The sequence below is a fragment of the Betta splendens genome, chromosome 8 (assembly GCF_900634795.4).
Source record: "Betta splendens chromosome 8, fBetSpl5.4, whole genome shotgun sequence".
Taxonomy (NCBI): Eukaryota; Metazoa; Chordata; class Actinopteri; order Anabantiformes; family Osphronemidae; genus Betta; species Betta splendens.
This window is the reverse complement of record NC_040888.2, coordinates 478,218-492,400: the sequence shown is the minus strand read 5'-3', so window position 1 is coordinate 492,400 and position 14,183 is coordinate 478,218. Positions and strand designations below refer to the sequence as shown.

At 53.1% G+C, this 14,183-nt stretch overlaps 4 protein-coding genes across 6 annotated transcripts; 3 read left to right on the top strand and 1 right to left on the bottom strand.

The window, feature by feature from the left end:
- Nucleotides 1–856: 856 nt before the first annotated feature.
- epor (erythropoietin receptor) lies at nucleotides 857–3,824 on the top strand. 2 transcript variants are annotated; one of them, XM_029158636.2, is made up of 8 exons: nucleotides 857–1,250; nucleotides 1,430–1,565; nucleotides 1,773–1,936; nucleotides 2,007–2,158; nucleotides 2,236–2,392; nucleotides 2,468–2,555; nucleotides 2,642–2,729; nucleotides 2,841–3,824. In XM_029158636.2, the coding sequence occupies exons 1-8, from the start codon at nucleotides 1,244–1,246 to the stop codon at nucleotides 3,483–3,485; spliced, it is 1,437 nt and encodes a 478-aa protein (XP_029014469.1). In that variant the 5' UTR covers nucleotides 857–1,243; the 3' UTR covers nucleotides 3,486–3,824. The 2 variants fall into 2 exon arrangements, with proteins under 2 accessions (XP_029014469.1, XP_029014468.1); XM_029158635.3 differs by having other exon boundaries at nucleotides 866–1,334.
- A 220-nt stretch (nucleotides 3,825–4,044) lies between these two features.
- Nucleotides 4,045–5,359, bottom strand: swsap1 (SWIM-type zinc finger 7 associated protein 1). Its single transcript, XM_029158768.3, has 2 exons — nucleotides 5,081–5,359; nucleotides 4,045–4,736 (listed from the first exon to the last, which is right to left on the bottom strand). The coding sequence occupies exons 1-2, from the start codon at nucleotides 5,333–5,335 to the stop codon at nucleotides 4,167–4,169; spliced, it is 825 nt and encodes a 274-aa protein (XP_029014601.1). The 5' UTR covers nucleotides 5,336–5,359; the 3' UTR covers nucleotides 4,045–4,166.
- Nucleotides 5,360–5,630: 271 nt separating this feature from the next.
- On the top strand, nucleotides 5,631–10,183 carry znf653 (zinc finger protein 653). Of its 2 annotated transcripts, none has more exons than XR_003786596.3 (10): nucleotides 5,631–5,905; nucleotides 6,133–6,173; nucleotides 7,122–7,418; nucleotides 7,502–8,043; nucleotides 8,248–8,428; nucleotides 8,695–8,779; nucleotides 8,847–8,958; nucleotides 9,054–9,145; nucleotides 9,217–9,316; nucleotides 9,629–9,770. XR_003786596.3 is itself a non-coding variant. In XM_029158584.3 (10 exons), the coding sequence occupies exons 1-10, from the start codon at nucleotides 5,631–5,633 to the stop codon at nucleotides 9,804–9,806; spliced, it is 1,926 nt and encodes a 641-aa protein (XP_029014417.1). In that variant the 3' UTR covers nucleotides 9,807–10,183. The 2 variants fall into 2 exon arrangements, 1 of the variants encoding a protein (XP_029014417.1); XM_029158584.3 differs by having other exon boundaries at nucleotides 9,031–9,145; nucleotides 9,629–10,183.
- A 135-nt stretch (nucleotides 10,184–10,318) lies between these two features.
- Nucleotides 10,319–14,174, top strand: tspan34b (tetraspanin 34b). Its single transcript, XM_029158758.2, has 9 exons — nucleotides 10,319–10,715; nucleotides 10,948–10,996; nucleotides 12,697–12,771; nucleotides 12,850–13,065; nucleotides 13,132–13,206; nucleotides 13,298–13,405; nucleotides 13,477–13,611; nucleotides 13,687–13,776; nucleotides 13,852–14,174. Exons 1-9 carry the CDS (start codon nucleotides 10,669–10,671, stop codon nucleotides 13,909–13,911), a joined length of 855 nt encoding a protein of 284 aa, XP_029014591.1. The 5' UTR covers nucleotides 10,319–10,668; the 3' UTR covers nucleotides 13,912–14,174.
- Nucleotides 14,175–14,183: the final 9 nt, after the last annotated feature.

Genomic DNA, 14,183 nt, shown 5'->3' with positions numbered 1-14,183 from the left:
TGTCTACCTGTCTGTCTACCTGCCTGTCTGTCTAAATGCCTGTCTATCTGCCTGCCTGTCTACCTGCCTGCCTGCCTGCCTGTCTGTCTGTCTGTCTATCTGCCTGTCTACCTGTCTGCCTGCCTGCCTGTCTGTCTTTCTGTCTGTCTACCTGCCTGTCTGCCTGCCTGCCTGCCTGTCTACCTGCCTGCCTGCCTGACTGTCTGTGTGTCTGCCTGCCTTTCTACCTGCCTGCCTGTCTGCCTGCCTGCATGTCTGTCTGTCTGTCTGCCTGCCTGCCTGTCTGTCTACCTGCCCGTCTGTCTAAATGCCTGCCTGCCTGCTTGCCTGTCTGTCTACCTGCCTGTCTGTCTAAATGCCTGTCTATCTGCCTGCCTGTCTACCTGTCTGCCTGCCTGCCTGCCTGCCTGTCTGTCTATCTGCCTGCCTGTCTACCTGTCTGCCTGCCTGCCTGTCTGTCTTTCTGTCTGCCTGCCTGTCTGTCAGTCTAAATGCCTGCCTGTCTGTCTGTCTGTCTGCCTGTCTGCCTACCTGCCTGTCTGTCTGTCTAAATGCCTGCCTGTCTGTCTGTCTGCCTGTCTGCCTACCTGCCTGTCTGTCTGTCTAAATGCCTGTCTGTCTGTCTGTCTACCTGCCTGCCTGTCTACCTGTCTGCCTGCCTGCCTGTCTGTCTTTCTGCCTGCCTGTCTACCTGTCTGCCTGCCTGCCTGTCTGTCTTTCTGTCTGTCTACCTGCCTGTCTGCCTGCCTGCCTGCCTGTCTACCTGCCTGCCTGCCTGACTGTCTGTGTGTCTGCCTGCCTGCCTGCCTGCCTGTCTACCTGTCTGCCTGCCTGCCTGTCTGTCTGTCTGTCTGCCTGTCTGCCTACCTGCCTGTCTGTCTGTCTAAATGCCTGCCTGTCTGTCTGCCTACCTGCCTGTCTGTCTGTCTAAATGCCTGTCTGTCTGTCTGTCTACCTGCCTGCCTGTCTTACTCTCTACCTGCCTGCCGTCCGGCCTGTCTGCCTGCCTGCCTGTCTGTCTGTCTGGCGTTTACGCACGGCACGTGGCAGCAGTGGTAAACATGAATGAGCGCGCGCCCCCGGCCCCCCCTTCTGGCAGGACGTAAACAGCTCAGCTCTGACGCCTTATCACTCGGCAGCAGGCTCGTAACGGCGCTGCTCCGTCCGCGGGTTCCGCCCGCAGCACACGCGTCTGCGAGGCAGGAGCTGCGTTTCTAGCAGATTGTTCTCCGGTGACAAAAGGATGACATGTGAGCACCTGCGCCGAGTTCTGCTTCTTTGCGTGGCGATCTGCGCCGTGAGAGCGGCGTCCGTCGCAGGGCTTGACCGGAAGGGTGAGACTCCGCGTGGGTCTGATGGAACCAACGAACTCTTGGTTTCGCGTAAACACAACACGTCTGAGTCTGTCGTGCTTCTCTCTGACTTTCAGTGTCTCTGCTGCTGGAAAAGGAACCAACAAACCCAAAGTGCTTTGCTCAATCCTTGACGGACTTCACCTGTTTCTGGGAGGACGACGAGGAGAGGACTGGTTCCGTGGACCAGTACACCTTCACATACAGCTACCAGTAGGTTATGGAACCATGGTTTCCAGTAAGATCAATAATTCATGCAGCTGTTGTTTCTGTGAGCGAGAGAATGGAGGGAAAAATACACCATGGTATAAAAGTGGGAGTCCAGTAAGAAGCAAATGATGAGTGTAGAGAGCCATTCACACAGAACCGAATCAGAACAGCAGGCCCGCGGCCCAGCTCACCCTGCCCTGTTCTGTGCAGAAATGAGAACAGCAGCAGGTGCCGGCTGAGAGCCGAGCCTGCGGGCGGCAGGAGGCTGTTCCTCTGCCATCTGAACCGAACCAAGATGTTTGTCCAGATGTTCGTCCACATTAGTCGTGATGGGAAACCGGTGTACAACCGCAGCCTCCTCATCGACCAGCTGTGTAAGTGGCGGCACCGGTTCCACACGTTGGACGAAGCTGCTGCGTCCTAATGTTGGTGTGTTTGTGTCAGTTCTGCTGGACCCTCCTGCTAACGTGACGGTGAGCAGCGCGGGCCAGCGGTGCCAGCTCCACGCCCGCTGGCTGCCGCCCCCCATCAAGTACATGGACGACAGCCTGATGTACCAGGTCAGCTACGCAGCGGCCGGCGGCGGCGCCGAGCAGGTACGAGGCCCGCTTAGCTTTCCAAGGCGCCGAGAAGCCAAGCGCATCCCATAATGAGCTGTGACGCTCTGACTCAGGTGGAGACGGTTCTGGCCAGCACTGAGCTGAGGCTCCGAGGCCTGCAGCCCGGTACCACGTACGGCGTGCGGGTGCGTGTGAAGCTGGACGGGATCACCTACGGCGGCTTCTGGAGCGCCTGGAGCGAGCCGGTGCTGACGGAGACTCTGCCTGCAGGTCAGCAGCATCTGCTACACTGAACAGCTCAGTAAGCCACGCTTCCAAATGTTGACGGGTCCCTGTCTCCTCCAGAACCCAACCCGCTCATCATCTCCCTGACCCTCATCATCTCTCTCATCCTCATTGTGCTGTCCCTCAGTGTGTTCCTGTCCCATCGCAGGTCAGTTAATCGGATCATTTGTGAAACTCAGACATTTCTGGTTCTGGACATTGTAAACTGAGAACTGGACTTTGTGTTCATCTCAGGTTTCTTCAAAAGAAGATTTGGCCAACGATTCCAACACCAGACAACAAGTTCCACGGTCTCTTCAGCGTTCACGGAGGCGACTTCAAGGTAAGAACCGACTCCAGGCCAGCCACTTCCTGTAGGGTCCAAACCCGCTCTGCGTCCTGGAACAGGCCAGAATGTGAGCTTTTGAGCTTCCATAGTCCTTGTTCTCTACAGGAGTGGTTGCGACAGAGCAGTGGAGGCCTGTGGTTGACTCCAGCGTTCTGCTACTCGGAGGAATGTCCGTTCCCCCTGGAGGTGCTGTCCGAGCTCAGCGTGTGCCCAACGCTGCCGTCGCCCAAAGCCTCCAGAGCGTCAGACGGGAGGGAGCAGGATTGTGGTGCGGCAGAGGATTGGGGAGCTGCACCACGTGACCGCCTGATGAACCGTTTACGAGCACTTCACCAGCACGAGCCCAGCCCTCAGTCGTCTCTGCTGGAGTCCAAGGACGCGTACGTCACCCTGTGCAGCGGTCAGCACCCTGCTGAGAAGGCCTTAACCCTGGAGGTGCTCCTTGCCCCCAGAAAGGCAGCGCTGTCCGAGTGCCACTCGGACCTGGGCTCTGTGCCGCAGAGCTCCGGATCGGGTCGCCTGTCGTCTCAGTCCAGCTTTGAGTACCCAACCCATAGCTGGATGCCCAAAGGGCCCGGCTACATCTACATGGCAGGGGCCGATTCTGGCGTGTCTATGGACTACAGCCCCATGAGCAGAGCAGATGACACTGGGAAAGTGGTTCTTTATGCCAACGACTACAAGAACGACATGCCTGCTTTCTCAAGGCCCGTTCTGACCAGGCAGAACTCTATCCACGATGACGGCTGAAGACGGACGAAGTGAACCTTCACCTGAAGCTGCGCCATCTGCCACCAGCGGTTCAGAGGTTCCAGCCAGTCCTGATCTGTGGACAAAACCCGCCGACGACCACTGGTCCTTACACCAGAACCGGAGGGGGTGGCTCAGTGCCATCTTTAGAACCCGACCTGTAAATATGTCCACATGTGCTCATATAACTTGACCCTTTGTGACCGATTCAAGTGTTTCATTTGTTGACATCCTGTTATCGTGTAAATGCTCGTTCCTTCACCATGACATTTGTTTAAGAATATAACTCATCGTGTCATTTTCTTTGTCAAAAACCCCAATAAAACATTTAATTGTGTAGCCAAAGACTGGTTCTGGTCTCAAGTGCAGCTCGACACTGGTAGCGCTGACATCACAACCTGGGACTTTGTTCCCAAGTGTTTGCATTTTTTTACTTGCAGTAGAAATGTCTGAGTCAAGTCCGGGTCACGGAGCTCTGGTTAGAAAGGTCCCCAGACATGAAGCATTAAACAGCAGGTTCCAACTGAATAGAATCTGAACATTGAGTCAGTCAGGCCTGTTGTACCTTAGCACAGCTTTTCAAAACAGTTTATTTACACTTGAACAGTAGAATTGTAAATATTACATGAAAGATTGCTGTTTAGAGCTGGAAAGGCTCGAAATCAACACAGTGATTTATCATCACTGAGGAGACAAATCGTGAGCTTGATGTGTGGAGCGACAGTGATGTTTACAAACCACTTTAAACTCTATCGAACCACTAGGGGAAACCAGCAGCTGCCAGTCCTGGGCGCCGCCTGGCCCGTCCTCCCAGGCGGTCGCTTCTCCACCAGACACGTAAATGTGCCACAGCTCCTGCAGTCCAGCTGCTGCAGCTCCATAGCCTCTGTCTTGGTCCAGAGTGCAGCGTATCTGGAAATAGCGATCCAGCACATCCAGGACAGGGTCTGTGGGACAGTCGTCCGCTTCAGCCGGTCCAGGGTCCAATTCTGAGTGGTAAGAGGCGAGGATGCGACAGGGAGCCGACCCAGACGGCCGCTGCTCCAGGACTTGTGTGAGAAAGGCGGCCGTGTCACACAGCAGCGCGGACAGGTGAGCAGCACAGGACCGTTCACCTGGGTGAAGCCCAGGAGCACACAGGAAATCCTCCAGCCTGTCCACGACAATCAGAGACGGGGGGGGGGAATCGTGAAGGCTGGCCACCTGCTGCAGGAGCTCCTCCACAGTCCTGGGATAGCAAAAGGTGATTTTCTTCAAAAACAGAAACGAGAGTCCAGAGTCAGAGCAGCTCCAATGAACCCTGTGGCTTTTACCATGCTGTCACTTTGGCCATTTGATTCGTGATGTACTGCTTCAAACTTTTCTTCACTTGAATCAGCTAAACTTTGATACACACTTGGAGTTATTGGTAACTGCACATTCGGTCCCCAGAGACGAGGTTTCAGTGTTTACCCCCAGAGCTTGAACTGTCTGAGCCCTGAACTGCATCACTGGTGTCTGAATGGAACCTGAGCTGCTCCCTCTTGGTCCTGCTGAGGGAAACCTTCCTAACACATGTACAGATGTGTAAAGTTCGGAGGGTGAGCAGGCTCTACCTTCAGGCCTTCCGGACTCTGATTCGGGAGCCGCTTCTGCAGAGGCGCCGGCAGACTCTGGATCTGTGTCCGCGTGAAGAACACGACTCTGACGCGCAGCTCAGAGGCCGCTGTGACGGCCGCCAGCAGCAGCAGGGACCGGCTGATGCCCCGGCCCCCGACCAGCAGGGTGCTGCTGCTACTGGGTGAAGTGGATCTCTTTAGACCCGGTTCTGACATCAAGGTGCTTAACGTCAGGGTCAGAATGTCTGCCATCACTGTTCTCTAGCTATGTCGGAACGTGATCCCCGTGCCTGTTTACATGCTGCACGCTGGTGTGGGTACTCCTCGTCCGTGTGGAAACTACTGACAACCGTTGGTTCCGCTCCGGTCCTTTAAACCTGACCGTCTCTCTTCGCTTAGTGACAGAAGGGAGCAAATGTGTGGCGTGTGACAAATTTATAAATTCTTATAGCCCCGTAGTGCGGAACCACAGGAACCGAACCGTCTCTGTGCGGTTTCCAGCTGGGATGGACACAACATCCGGGACGCTGCAGCTCTAGCGGCCAAGATGGCGGAGCTGGAGGTTCCCCTGGATGCGGACCCAGCTGGGGACCGAGGGAAGGCGTCTCTGAGGCGGTGCAGAGGACGTCCCAGGCTCACGGACTCGGACCGGGCCCAGAGGCGCCTTGAATCCCGTAAGAAGTACGACGTGCGGCGGGTGTACCTGGGAGAGTCCCACCGGCTGTGGAGCGAGCTCCGCCGGCGGACCAGTCTGAGCGATGCCGGGCTGGCGGAGTACCTGATCCTGCTCCACTCCACCTACGGAGAGCAACACCAGTCCGGGTAGGCACCACCGAACCCGTCAGACACGTCCGGACCGCTCTCAGTTGTTGGTGGGGTTTTATTCTGAGACCCGAACATCACTGAGTTACATGACGCATGGGCGGATTGTAACGCGCTGGGTCCCTGGGCACAGGCGTGTTACGGCCCCCACTCCTTTTGGACATCAGATTTATTTCTTATGATACAAATAGTACATTCAATATAAACGGCATGTTTCTATCTTAAAGGAAGAAAACTGTTCCTGAGCCGCTGGCCAAACAGAAAGAGGGTGAGTGAATTTTAATGAATTGTTAACAGATTTAATACTTCATACATCAATGCTGTTTGTTTAGTGACAATTTACAGCAAAACTCATCACAAACCACCTTACAAAGTTTAAAACATTACAGAAAGCAACAATACAACCACACATGAATGAATGTTCTCTGTAGAGTATTATGGCTTTAGATTAGATTTGATTCAGCTTTATTGTCATTGCACTAGTACAAGTACAAGGCGAAAGTATGAACGAAATGCATTCTGTGTCTAACCAGAAGTGCAGTGGGCAGCAAATAGATTTACTGTCAACAGATCTACGATGGTTTCTATATAAATGTACAGTGTGTATGTAAATATGTACTTTGATATATCCAAGTTGAATGTGCTAAAATGTGTACAGTAAAGGGTGAAATATGCAGAGATATGTAGATGGTGGGAGAAGCTTGTCATAATTTTTTTGTGTGAGGACGAGTCTGAGGAAGAAAAGCCCCCACCTGTTAGATTGCCCTCTGTGGTGATACTCCAGAACATGAGCTGGTCATCTTCACCACACTGTCCCCACTAAAGAACAGGGGTCAGTGTCTGCTTCGGTTCTCCTGAAGTCCACTACAACCTCTTTGTGGTGATGTTGAGGACCAAGCTGATCCCTGCACTAATCAGGCAGTTTCATCTCAGTACCTGCATTTGATGATGGCATTACCAGAGTGCCAGAGTTTACAGAGTGAAGGCTCAGTACAGGACTGTTACACACCTCAGTGCCCACTGATCCATCTATCCACTGATAGATGGAGTTTTAAAGTCCCAGGACTATGCAGCAGGTGCAGCTTGTGCAGGCAGGCATCCGGTTATGGTCAAAGGATTCCACTTGCTGCATAATGTGTTCATGGGATACGTAAAATGCTCAGAATCTTTCCAAACAGTTGAATTATTGCATCTATGGACTTGTCTTGGTTCCCAGGCAGCAAAGAGTCGGGGTCCAGCCTACAGAGTCTGATGTGTTGGTACCAAGAACATTCGCACTCTTGCCCACTGGAGCCCCAGCTCAGAGCCTTGGAGCCACAGCCGGACCTCTCCACTGCAGCCATCTGGCAGTGCAACTCCAACCATGCATTTGTGCAGTACCTGTATTCACCACAGTGGGAGGCCAGAGACTCGGAGCACGAAGAAGGAACAGCTGCAGAGGCTGATGGCGAGGGTGCAGCAAAACCAGATGAGCTGGTGGCAAAAGTGGGCAGGAGGAGGAGAAATGTTAAAGGTGCTGAATGAAAACCATTTATTAGCAGCTGCTCATTGTTGGATTCTTCAGTGATCAACACAGTTTTTATTCATTTTCTGTAGATATCACAGAAAATGTGGACGTTTCTAAGGTCCAACACCCAAGCATGAACCTGGTGCAGCAGGCTACAGCTTCAGGCCACCAACCCAGTGGAGAAGCAGCTTCCAGGGTTGCTCAGCTCAGGAATCAGCCCCTGTGGGAGATGGTCATGGAGCCAGAGCAAGCCTCCCCTGGTGCAGTCTTTCAGTCCGTCCCCTCGGAGGAGGAGGAGGAGGAGGAGGAGGAGGAGTTGGTGGAGGATCTGAGGCGTGATGGAGCCGAGGAAGGGGACAGACAAGGAGAAACCAGGAGTACATCACACAGCTACGAGTGTCCTACAAGTGGGCCCACGTCGATAGTGGACAAACTAGAGAAGACAGACGAGGACTTGGTGCTGCCTCCGAGCCTCAGTGGCTCAGTGCTGCTGGACACTGAGCCAGAGCTGTCGGTCCCCCCGCCCTTCCAGGTTCAGGAGCAGAGTAACCTGTTTGACCCCCAGAATCTGCCGACGGTGGTGAGCAGCTGTGAGATCCCAGACCAGAGGACAACGTTGGAAGGTTCACAGGTAGGGCCCCGAGCACCTCGCCCTGTCCCAGGCTACTCGGGCTCTTTGCTGTCAGCTGCTCCCTGTTTGCTTTCATTTGGTTGAGGTGGTTTTAGAATCTGACTTTTGTAAACTGAACTTACCTAGGACCTAGTTGTTTGTAATTGGGTACCATAGTCACCCGATGAAAGGTTTTATTTACTCAACCAATGTCTTGTTTCCCAGTTAATTATCATCACTGGTCCGAGTTATGAGGCCCTGGCGTCAGAGGGCATCCAGCTTAATGTGGGCGGCGGCGGCGTGGAGGAAGTCACCTGCACAGTGATCGGGGGCGTCTACAACCAGGTGTGCACGCCCGACTCCAAAATGCAAGAAACGGCAGATGATGAAGAAGACTCCATGACAGGTGAGCTGTGTTCAGAACTGGCTAAATTCAAAGAGGAGGAAACCAAAAGTTCAGACTGTCCAGGTCCAGTAAACACCCACTGAAACCCAGTAAGAACCTTTTAGGCTATTGTCAACTAAGTCAAATTGCTTCTTGGGGTCATTTATCCTGACACTTGCCTCTTTCTACTGGTGGTGACCCACTAACGTGCTGTTCACGCATCTTCCATTCAGACAGTTGGACCCGTGAAGTCCTGCTGAAGTGGGATCTGTGCTGTTTCTCTGCAGGTTTAAGTGACAAACAGCTGCTGCAGGCGTCTGTCGAAGCTCTGGAGCTGAGTCGTAACAGGGAGCTGCAGAGGAGTCTGAGCAGGTTCGTGGCCCAAACACTCAACACAATGAAGACGGGATCAGCTGAGTCTCTAGCATATATCTTACAGGTCAAAGAGGAGCAGAAGAGGGCCGGTCATTGAGGCCGACGGGATGCTCAAGATGTTTCACTGTCCGTACGAGGGCTGCAGTCAGGTCTACGTGGCCATCAGCAGCTTTCAGGTGAGGATGTCCTGTTCATCCTTCCAGCTTCTGTCTCCGTGAACAAAAATCAAATCTAGCTTTTCTCTGTAGAATCACGTAAACCTAGTTCACAGGAAAGGCCGGACCAAGGTGTGCCCTCATCCAGGCTGCGGGAAAAAGTTTTACCTGTCAAACCACCTGCATCGTCACATGATCATCCACTCAGGTAGACGCTCGCGACGCCTTGTACCGCCGGCGTCTCCGTAAACCTCCAAGCGTAACGCTGTGTCTTCACAGGGGTCCGGGATTTCATCTGTGAGACGTGTGGGAAGTCGTTCAAGCGTAAGAATCACCTGGAGGTTCACAGACGGACGCACACCGGAGAGACGCCGCTGCAGTGAGTTGCTGTGGCGACACACAGCTGGAGCAACCCGCCCAGCACCGATCGGGTCGCAGTCTGCTGGGCCCATCGTGGCCCAACATTGACACATGCAGCTCACAGATTTCCACACATCTAAGTAACTGAGGTTCCCCCACATCCGGGTCACGGGACCTCAGGACCAGGCAGCAGTCAGTCACAGGTTAAAGTAGTAGTAGTGTGGTTCTGCCATGGTTCTTCTGGACATCTGGAGTAAAGTCTGAGTAAAGTCCAGACCAGTGGCTGATGATGTGATGGCGGCTGTTTGTTGTTTGTGCTCTCCTCCATCAGATGTGAGATCTGTGGCTACCAGTGTCGCCAGCGTGCGTCTCTGAACTGGCACATGAAGAAACACACGCCTGAGGCCCACTACAACTTCACCTGCGACTTCTGCGACAAGAGGTTTGAGAAGCTGGACAGCGTCAAGTTCCACAAGCTGAAGAGCCACCCGGACAAACAGACCAACTGAAGCCCAAGGAGGACCCGAGGTGGCACCGCCGGCACGGGCCGCTCCAGCAGCTGCTCCGAACTCGGAACCAAGCCCCATTTGAACTGTGTTAATCCACCGTTGGATTATTCACTTTGAATGAATACTTTATAAGCTGTAACTTAATTAAACACATTAACTCAGGTAAATGCCGCTGAGGCGAACATGAACACACACATTAGAAGCAGAACCACACACCTGAGCTGGTCTGCATGCCTAAGTGGGCCAGGGCCAGGACCAGGAAGAGTCCAGAGGCTTTACAGCGGTCCGTGAGGAGTGACCGGGGCTCCAACTCGGTCTTTGTTCTGTCAATGTTTCAGATGAACGATTAAACGTTATGAATGATGATGTTTTCTAAACATGTTGGATGCAGATGATTCATTTCACGTAGCATGTTCCTCCTTCTGCTGAGTCTTAATGGCGTCTTGACGGTTTCCCACATCCGGCCCGTCTGTTGTCTAAAGGTTATGCTCAAATACCAGGATACGCCACTTCTTTCATAGCCACAAACCACCAGACTGAATATTTGCACCAGCGCTCCGTCAGGTTTCCAGCCAGCTTCATGTCCTGGGGGGTAGGACACCAGAACCTCACATCTGGATCCCAGCAGACTGGACCACGAGCAGCTCCGCGAACAGGCTGAGTGAACCAGAGAACCAGGAAATGCATTCAGGCATGTAAACTCATCTTCGCTCCCCTAGGGGAACGACTAGACCCAGAACAGTGACAAGCTGCAACTTCCCCTCAGAATCCACCCTGGTCCACTCCTGCTTGGCTCAGAACCTTCATACAGGTTTCAGAGTTGTCCTGTCTGTTTTCGCCAAAGGGTTGGGATGAACCGGGGATGGTTCCGTCATGTGGACTTATATCGGGACCGGTTCAGTCCAGCAGGTGAGCGAATGTGTTCCATTGTGTCGTGTGAAGTTATTCTTACCTGTAACTAACAGTCGTGTTGTAGTGAGCCACAGGTGAGCGCCCCCCCTCCCTCAGGAGTGGGTGGCCTGTTTCCATGGCGATGTGTGTTACTCAGCAGCTCCGGTCACGCCTTGCTGCTCCCCCTCCCTCCCCTCTATCAAAATAAGGGCACAAAGCAGAGAGCGTCACTCGTTTTCATCCTTCACAGGTGGAACCTGATCCCGGACCTCGGCTCACCTGGATTCTATCTGCGACAGGTGAGCTCCACTTGGCTTCAAACTTCCTATCAGCTTTGTTATTTGGGCCTTTTGTTTCATGTCTGTTGACCGTGTTGAGCGGTTTGGTGCCAACACAGACAGGGATGATCAATGATCCTACTCTGAGACTCGCTCGCTTCTTTGTCTTCTGTTTTGCCAACGTTTGCTATCGATGTGGTTTATTGTAGTTGTAGAAGAATTAATCCTAAAGTGAAAATAATTAATTTCCAAGAAATCAGACGTGAAACAACAAGGAGCCAAACAGTGGCAGAATGGGGTGAAATAAAAAAACACCAGCATCAAAAACGGGGGAAAACAAAACCGCCAACAAAGACAGCGGCAATTGTGACGAAGGAAACTAACAAATGTCTGACTGGGAAACATGGAGACGAGAGCGCCTGGTTTGAGCTGGGCTCAAAAGGTCTAGTTCCTCAGTAAGAAGCAAAGGGTTGGATCCGATGGAAGAAGTTGTATTAACGCCTTAAATGAAGTTGACTCATTACTGGACTCTGACCCGTGGTTTGACCTTCTCCAAACTCAGGTCAGAAAGTGTTGAGGGAGTTTGGAAGAGCCGCCAAAGCAGCTGCTTGTGTCCCTGGGGCACCATTAACTAACAATGAGCAGTTCTACGGGAACAGAGCCGTCGCTTCCTGTAGCGGTGAAGCTAACGAGCTGCGGTGGGACAGAAAGAAAGAACGAAGCTGTGAGGTCCATCAAACCTGTTCCCACACAACGAGCCTCACCTGTCAGTCTACACAAAGGCCTCTGTTCTCCCTGGAGACAGACACACACGCACTCAGCACACAACACACAACACACACACACACAACATACTCACACAACATACACAAAAAAGACACACACACACACACACAACATATACACAACATACAACACACATCACACACTCAGCACACAACACACACACAACATACTCACACAACATACACACACAAGACACACACACAGACACAACATATACACAACATACAACACACATCACGCACACACAACATACAACACACACAACATACAAAACATACAACACACACGCAACATACTCACACAACACACACACAACATACAACACACATCACACACATCACACAGACACAACATACAAACACAACACTTATAACTTATAACACTTAACACATAAAGTACACACATCACAAACAACACACTCATACCACACAACACAAACACAGACACACACAACACAGACACATAACATAGACACACAGGACACATAACATAAACACAGACACAACATACACACATACTGTAACACACACACAAAACATATAACACACATCACACACACACGTAACACACCCACAACACACACCACAAACAACACACACATCAAACACACAACACACACACACAAAACATAACACATAACACATAAAACACACAACACACACAACACACGGATGTGTGACACCATTCATCACCCACACCCGGCGCCTCTGCCTCAGTTTGTTCCTCCCTGTTGGCTCCGGTCCCGTTGGGGCCACGTCGGACCCAGGTCTGCGTTTCCAGGTGTCTTTTCATTTGCAAACCACCATTTTACATTTGATTTGAATAGTGAAACGTCAGCTGCGGTTCCATTGGAGCAGACAAAGGTAAAGCGATAGTTTGAAAGCGCTGGAGGCAGCAACACTCTGACGAGTCCAAACGTCTGGTTCTGCTCACAGGGTCAGCGATCAGCAGAAATGGGCTGTTTTGGATTCCTCAAAACCATGATGTTCCTGTTCAACGGCATCATCTTTGTAAGTCCCACACTCCAGTCCGGCCCAGTACAGCTGGGAAGCGGGTCCCAGTAATCTTACCGCGCCGTCCTCCTGCAGCTGGCCGGCGCCGCCATCCTGGGTGTGGGCATCTGGGTCAAGGTGGACAGCGGTTCCGTCCTCGGCTTCCTGGGCAACATCCCCAACGCTCCGGCCGAGCTGAGCCAGGTCCTGAACGTGGGCTACCTGCTGATCGCCATCGGGGTGCTGCTGGTGGTCATCGGCTTCCTGGGCTGCTGCGGTGCCATCAGAGAGAGCCCCTGCATGCTGCTGCTGGTAGGTCCTGACCCGGCCGGCCCGGCCCGCTGCCGGCGCTTCCTTTAGTGACGGGTCTGTCTCCAGTTCTTCGTCATAGTGCTGCTGGTGTTCGTGGCGGAGGTGGCGGGAGCCATCGTGATTCTGGTCTTCAGGCCCGTGGTGAGTTGCGTCAGCGCGGCTAGCTGGACCTCAAAGGGTGTGAGTCTGGGTTTGGACCTACGGGTTCATTTGGGTTTCACCCCTCCCTTAGGCAGATGAGCTCTTCGCTAAGATCGGCACAGCGGCGGTTCAGAGCATCCGGAGCGACTACGGGTCGAACGTGGACGTGACGGGCCTGTGGAACAGCACCATGAGCACGGTGAGTGGGTCCGCCGGGTTTGTGAGCGCCCCCCGTCTGTGTGTAACGCTCCCGGTGCCGCTGCTTTTCAGCTCCAGTGCTGTGGATTCTACAACGCCTCCGACTTCAAGGGCTCTCCGTACTACAACTACAGCCAACAGTTCCCACCGCCGTGCTGTCCGGGCTTCACCAGGCCGTGTAACGCAACGGCGTCCGCTACCAGCACGGTACGGCCCAAAGCCGGCGCCGCGTCCGCAGGCATCGGGCCCTGAAATGAAAGCCCTGTTGTGCTTTGTCCCAAGGTCCTGGGCTGCTTCCCGAAGATCAGGCAGCTGATCGACAGCAACACGGTGGGCATCGTGGCTGCAGCTCTGGGGATCGCAGCTCTGGAGGTGCAGTATGACGCCGCCACGCCTGCACCGTGACCTTTGACCTGAACATGCCACTGATACCCAGCCTCCCCTCAGATATGCGCCATGGCCGTGTCCATGATCCTCTACTGCAGAATAAAGTCCACCAAGAGCTAACGGAGGCGGGAGCTGTACCGACGAGGCCTCGTGTGCAGTCACAGCAGCGGCTTTTTATTAGATGCTTTAGTGTCACTCCTGCATTCTGGTGATATGCCGTTACCCACGATGCAGTGCCAAAACAGAAGTGTAAAATGTAGGACTCGCAGTGAGCTGAATGTGACGTTAGAGGCTGAATCCGCCGAGCGGCGACCTGTAACACGCGCAGTCACGTGACGTGTGACGCGGGAGACCCGTTTTCAATAAAAGTCCCAGTGTTTGTGGTTTCGGGA

Bases quoted from the DNA above. Each gene is read 5' to 3' on its own strand.
- epor (XM_029158635.3), top strand. From the start codon at position 1,244: ATGACATGTGAGCACCTGCGCCGAGTTCTGCTTCTTTGCGTGGCGATC. The intron at 1,566-1,772 runs GTAGGTTATGGA...TGTTCTGTGCAG, and splicing joins ACCTTCACATACAGCTACCA to AAATGAGAACAGCAGCAGGT. The intron at 2,730-2,840 runs GTAAGAACCGAC...TGTTCTCTACAG, and splicing joins TTCACGGAGGCGACTTCAAG to GAGTGGTTGCGACAGAGCAG.
- swsap1 (XM_029158768.3), bottom strand. From the start codon at position 5,335: ATGGCAGACATTCTGACCCTGACGTTAAGCACCTTGATGTCAGAACCG. The intron at 4,737-5,080 runs GTAGAGCCTGCT...CTGTTTTTGAAG, and splicing joins AGAGTCCGGAAGGCCTGAAG to AAAATCACCTTTTGCTATCC.
- znf653 (XM_029158584.3), top strand. From the start codon at position 5,631: ATGGCGGAGCTGGAGGTTCCCCTGGATGCGGACCCAGCTGGGGACCGA. The intron at 5,906-6,132 runs GTAGGCACCACC...TCTATCTTAAAG, and splicing joins GGAGAGCAACACCAGTCCGG to GAAGAAAACTGTTCCTGAGC. The intron at 8,044-8,247 runs GTAGGGCCCCGA...CTTGTTTCCCAG, and splicing joins CAACGTTGGAAGGTTCACAG to TTAATTATCATCACTGGTCC.
- tspan34b (XM_029158758.2), top strand. From the start codon at position 10,669: ATGGTTCCGTCATGTGGACTTATATCGGGACCGGTTCAGTCCAGCAG. The intron at 10,997-12,696 runs GTGAGCTCCACT...TTCTGCTCACAG, and splicing joins CTGGATTCTATCTGCGACAG to GGTCAGCGATCAGCAGAAAT. The intron at 13,612-13,686 runs GTACGGCCCAAA...CTTTGTCCCAAG, and splicing joins CGGCGTCCGCTACCAGCACG to GTCCTGGGCTGCTTCCCGAA.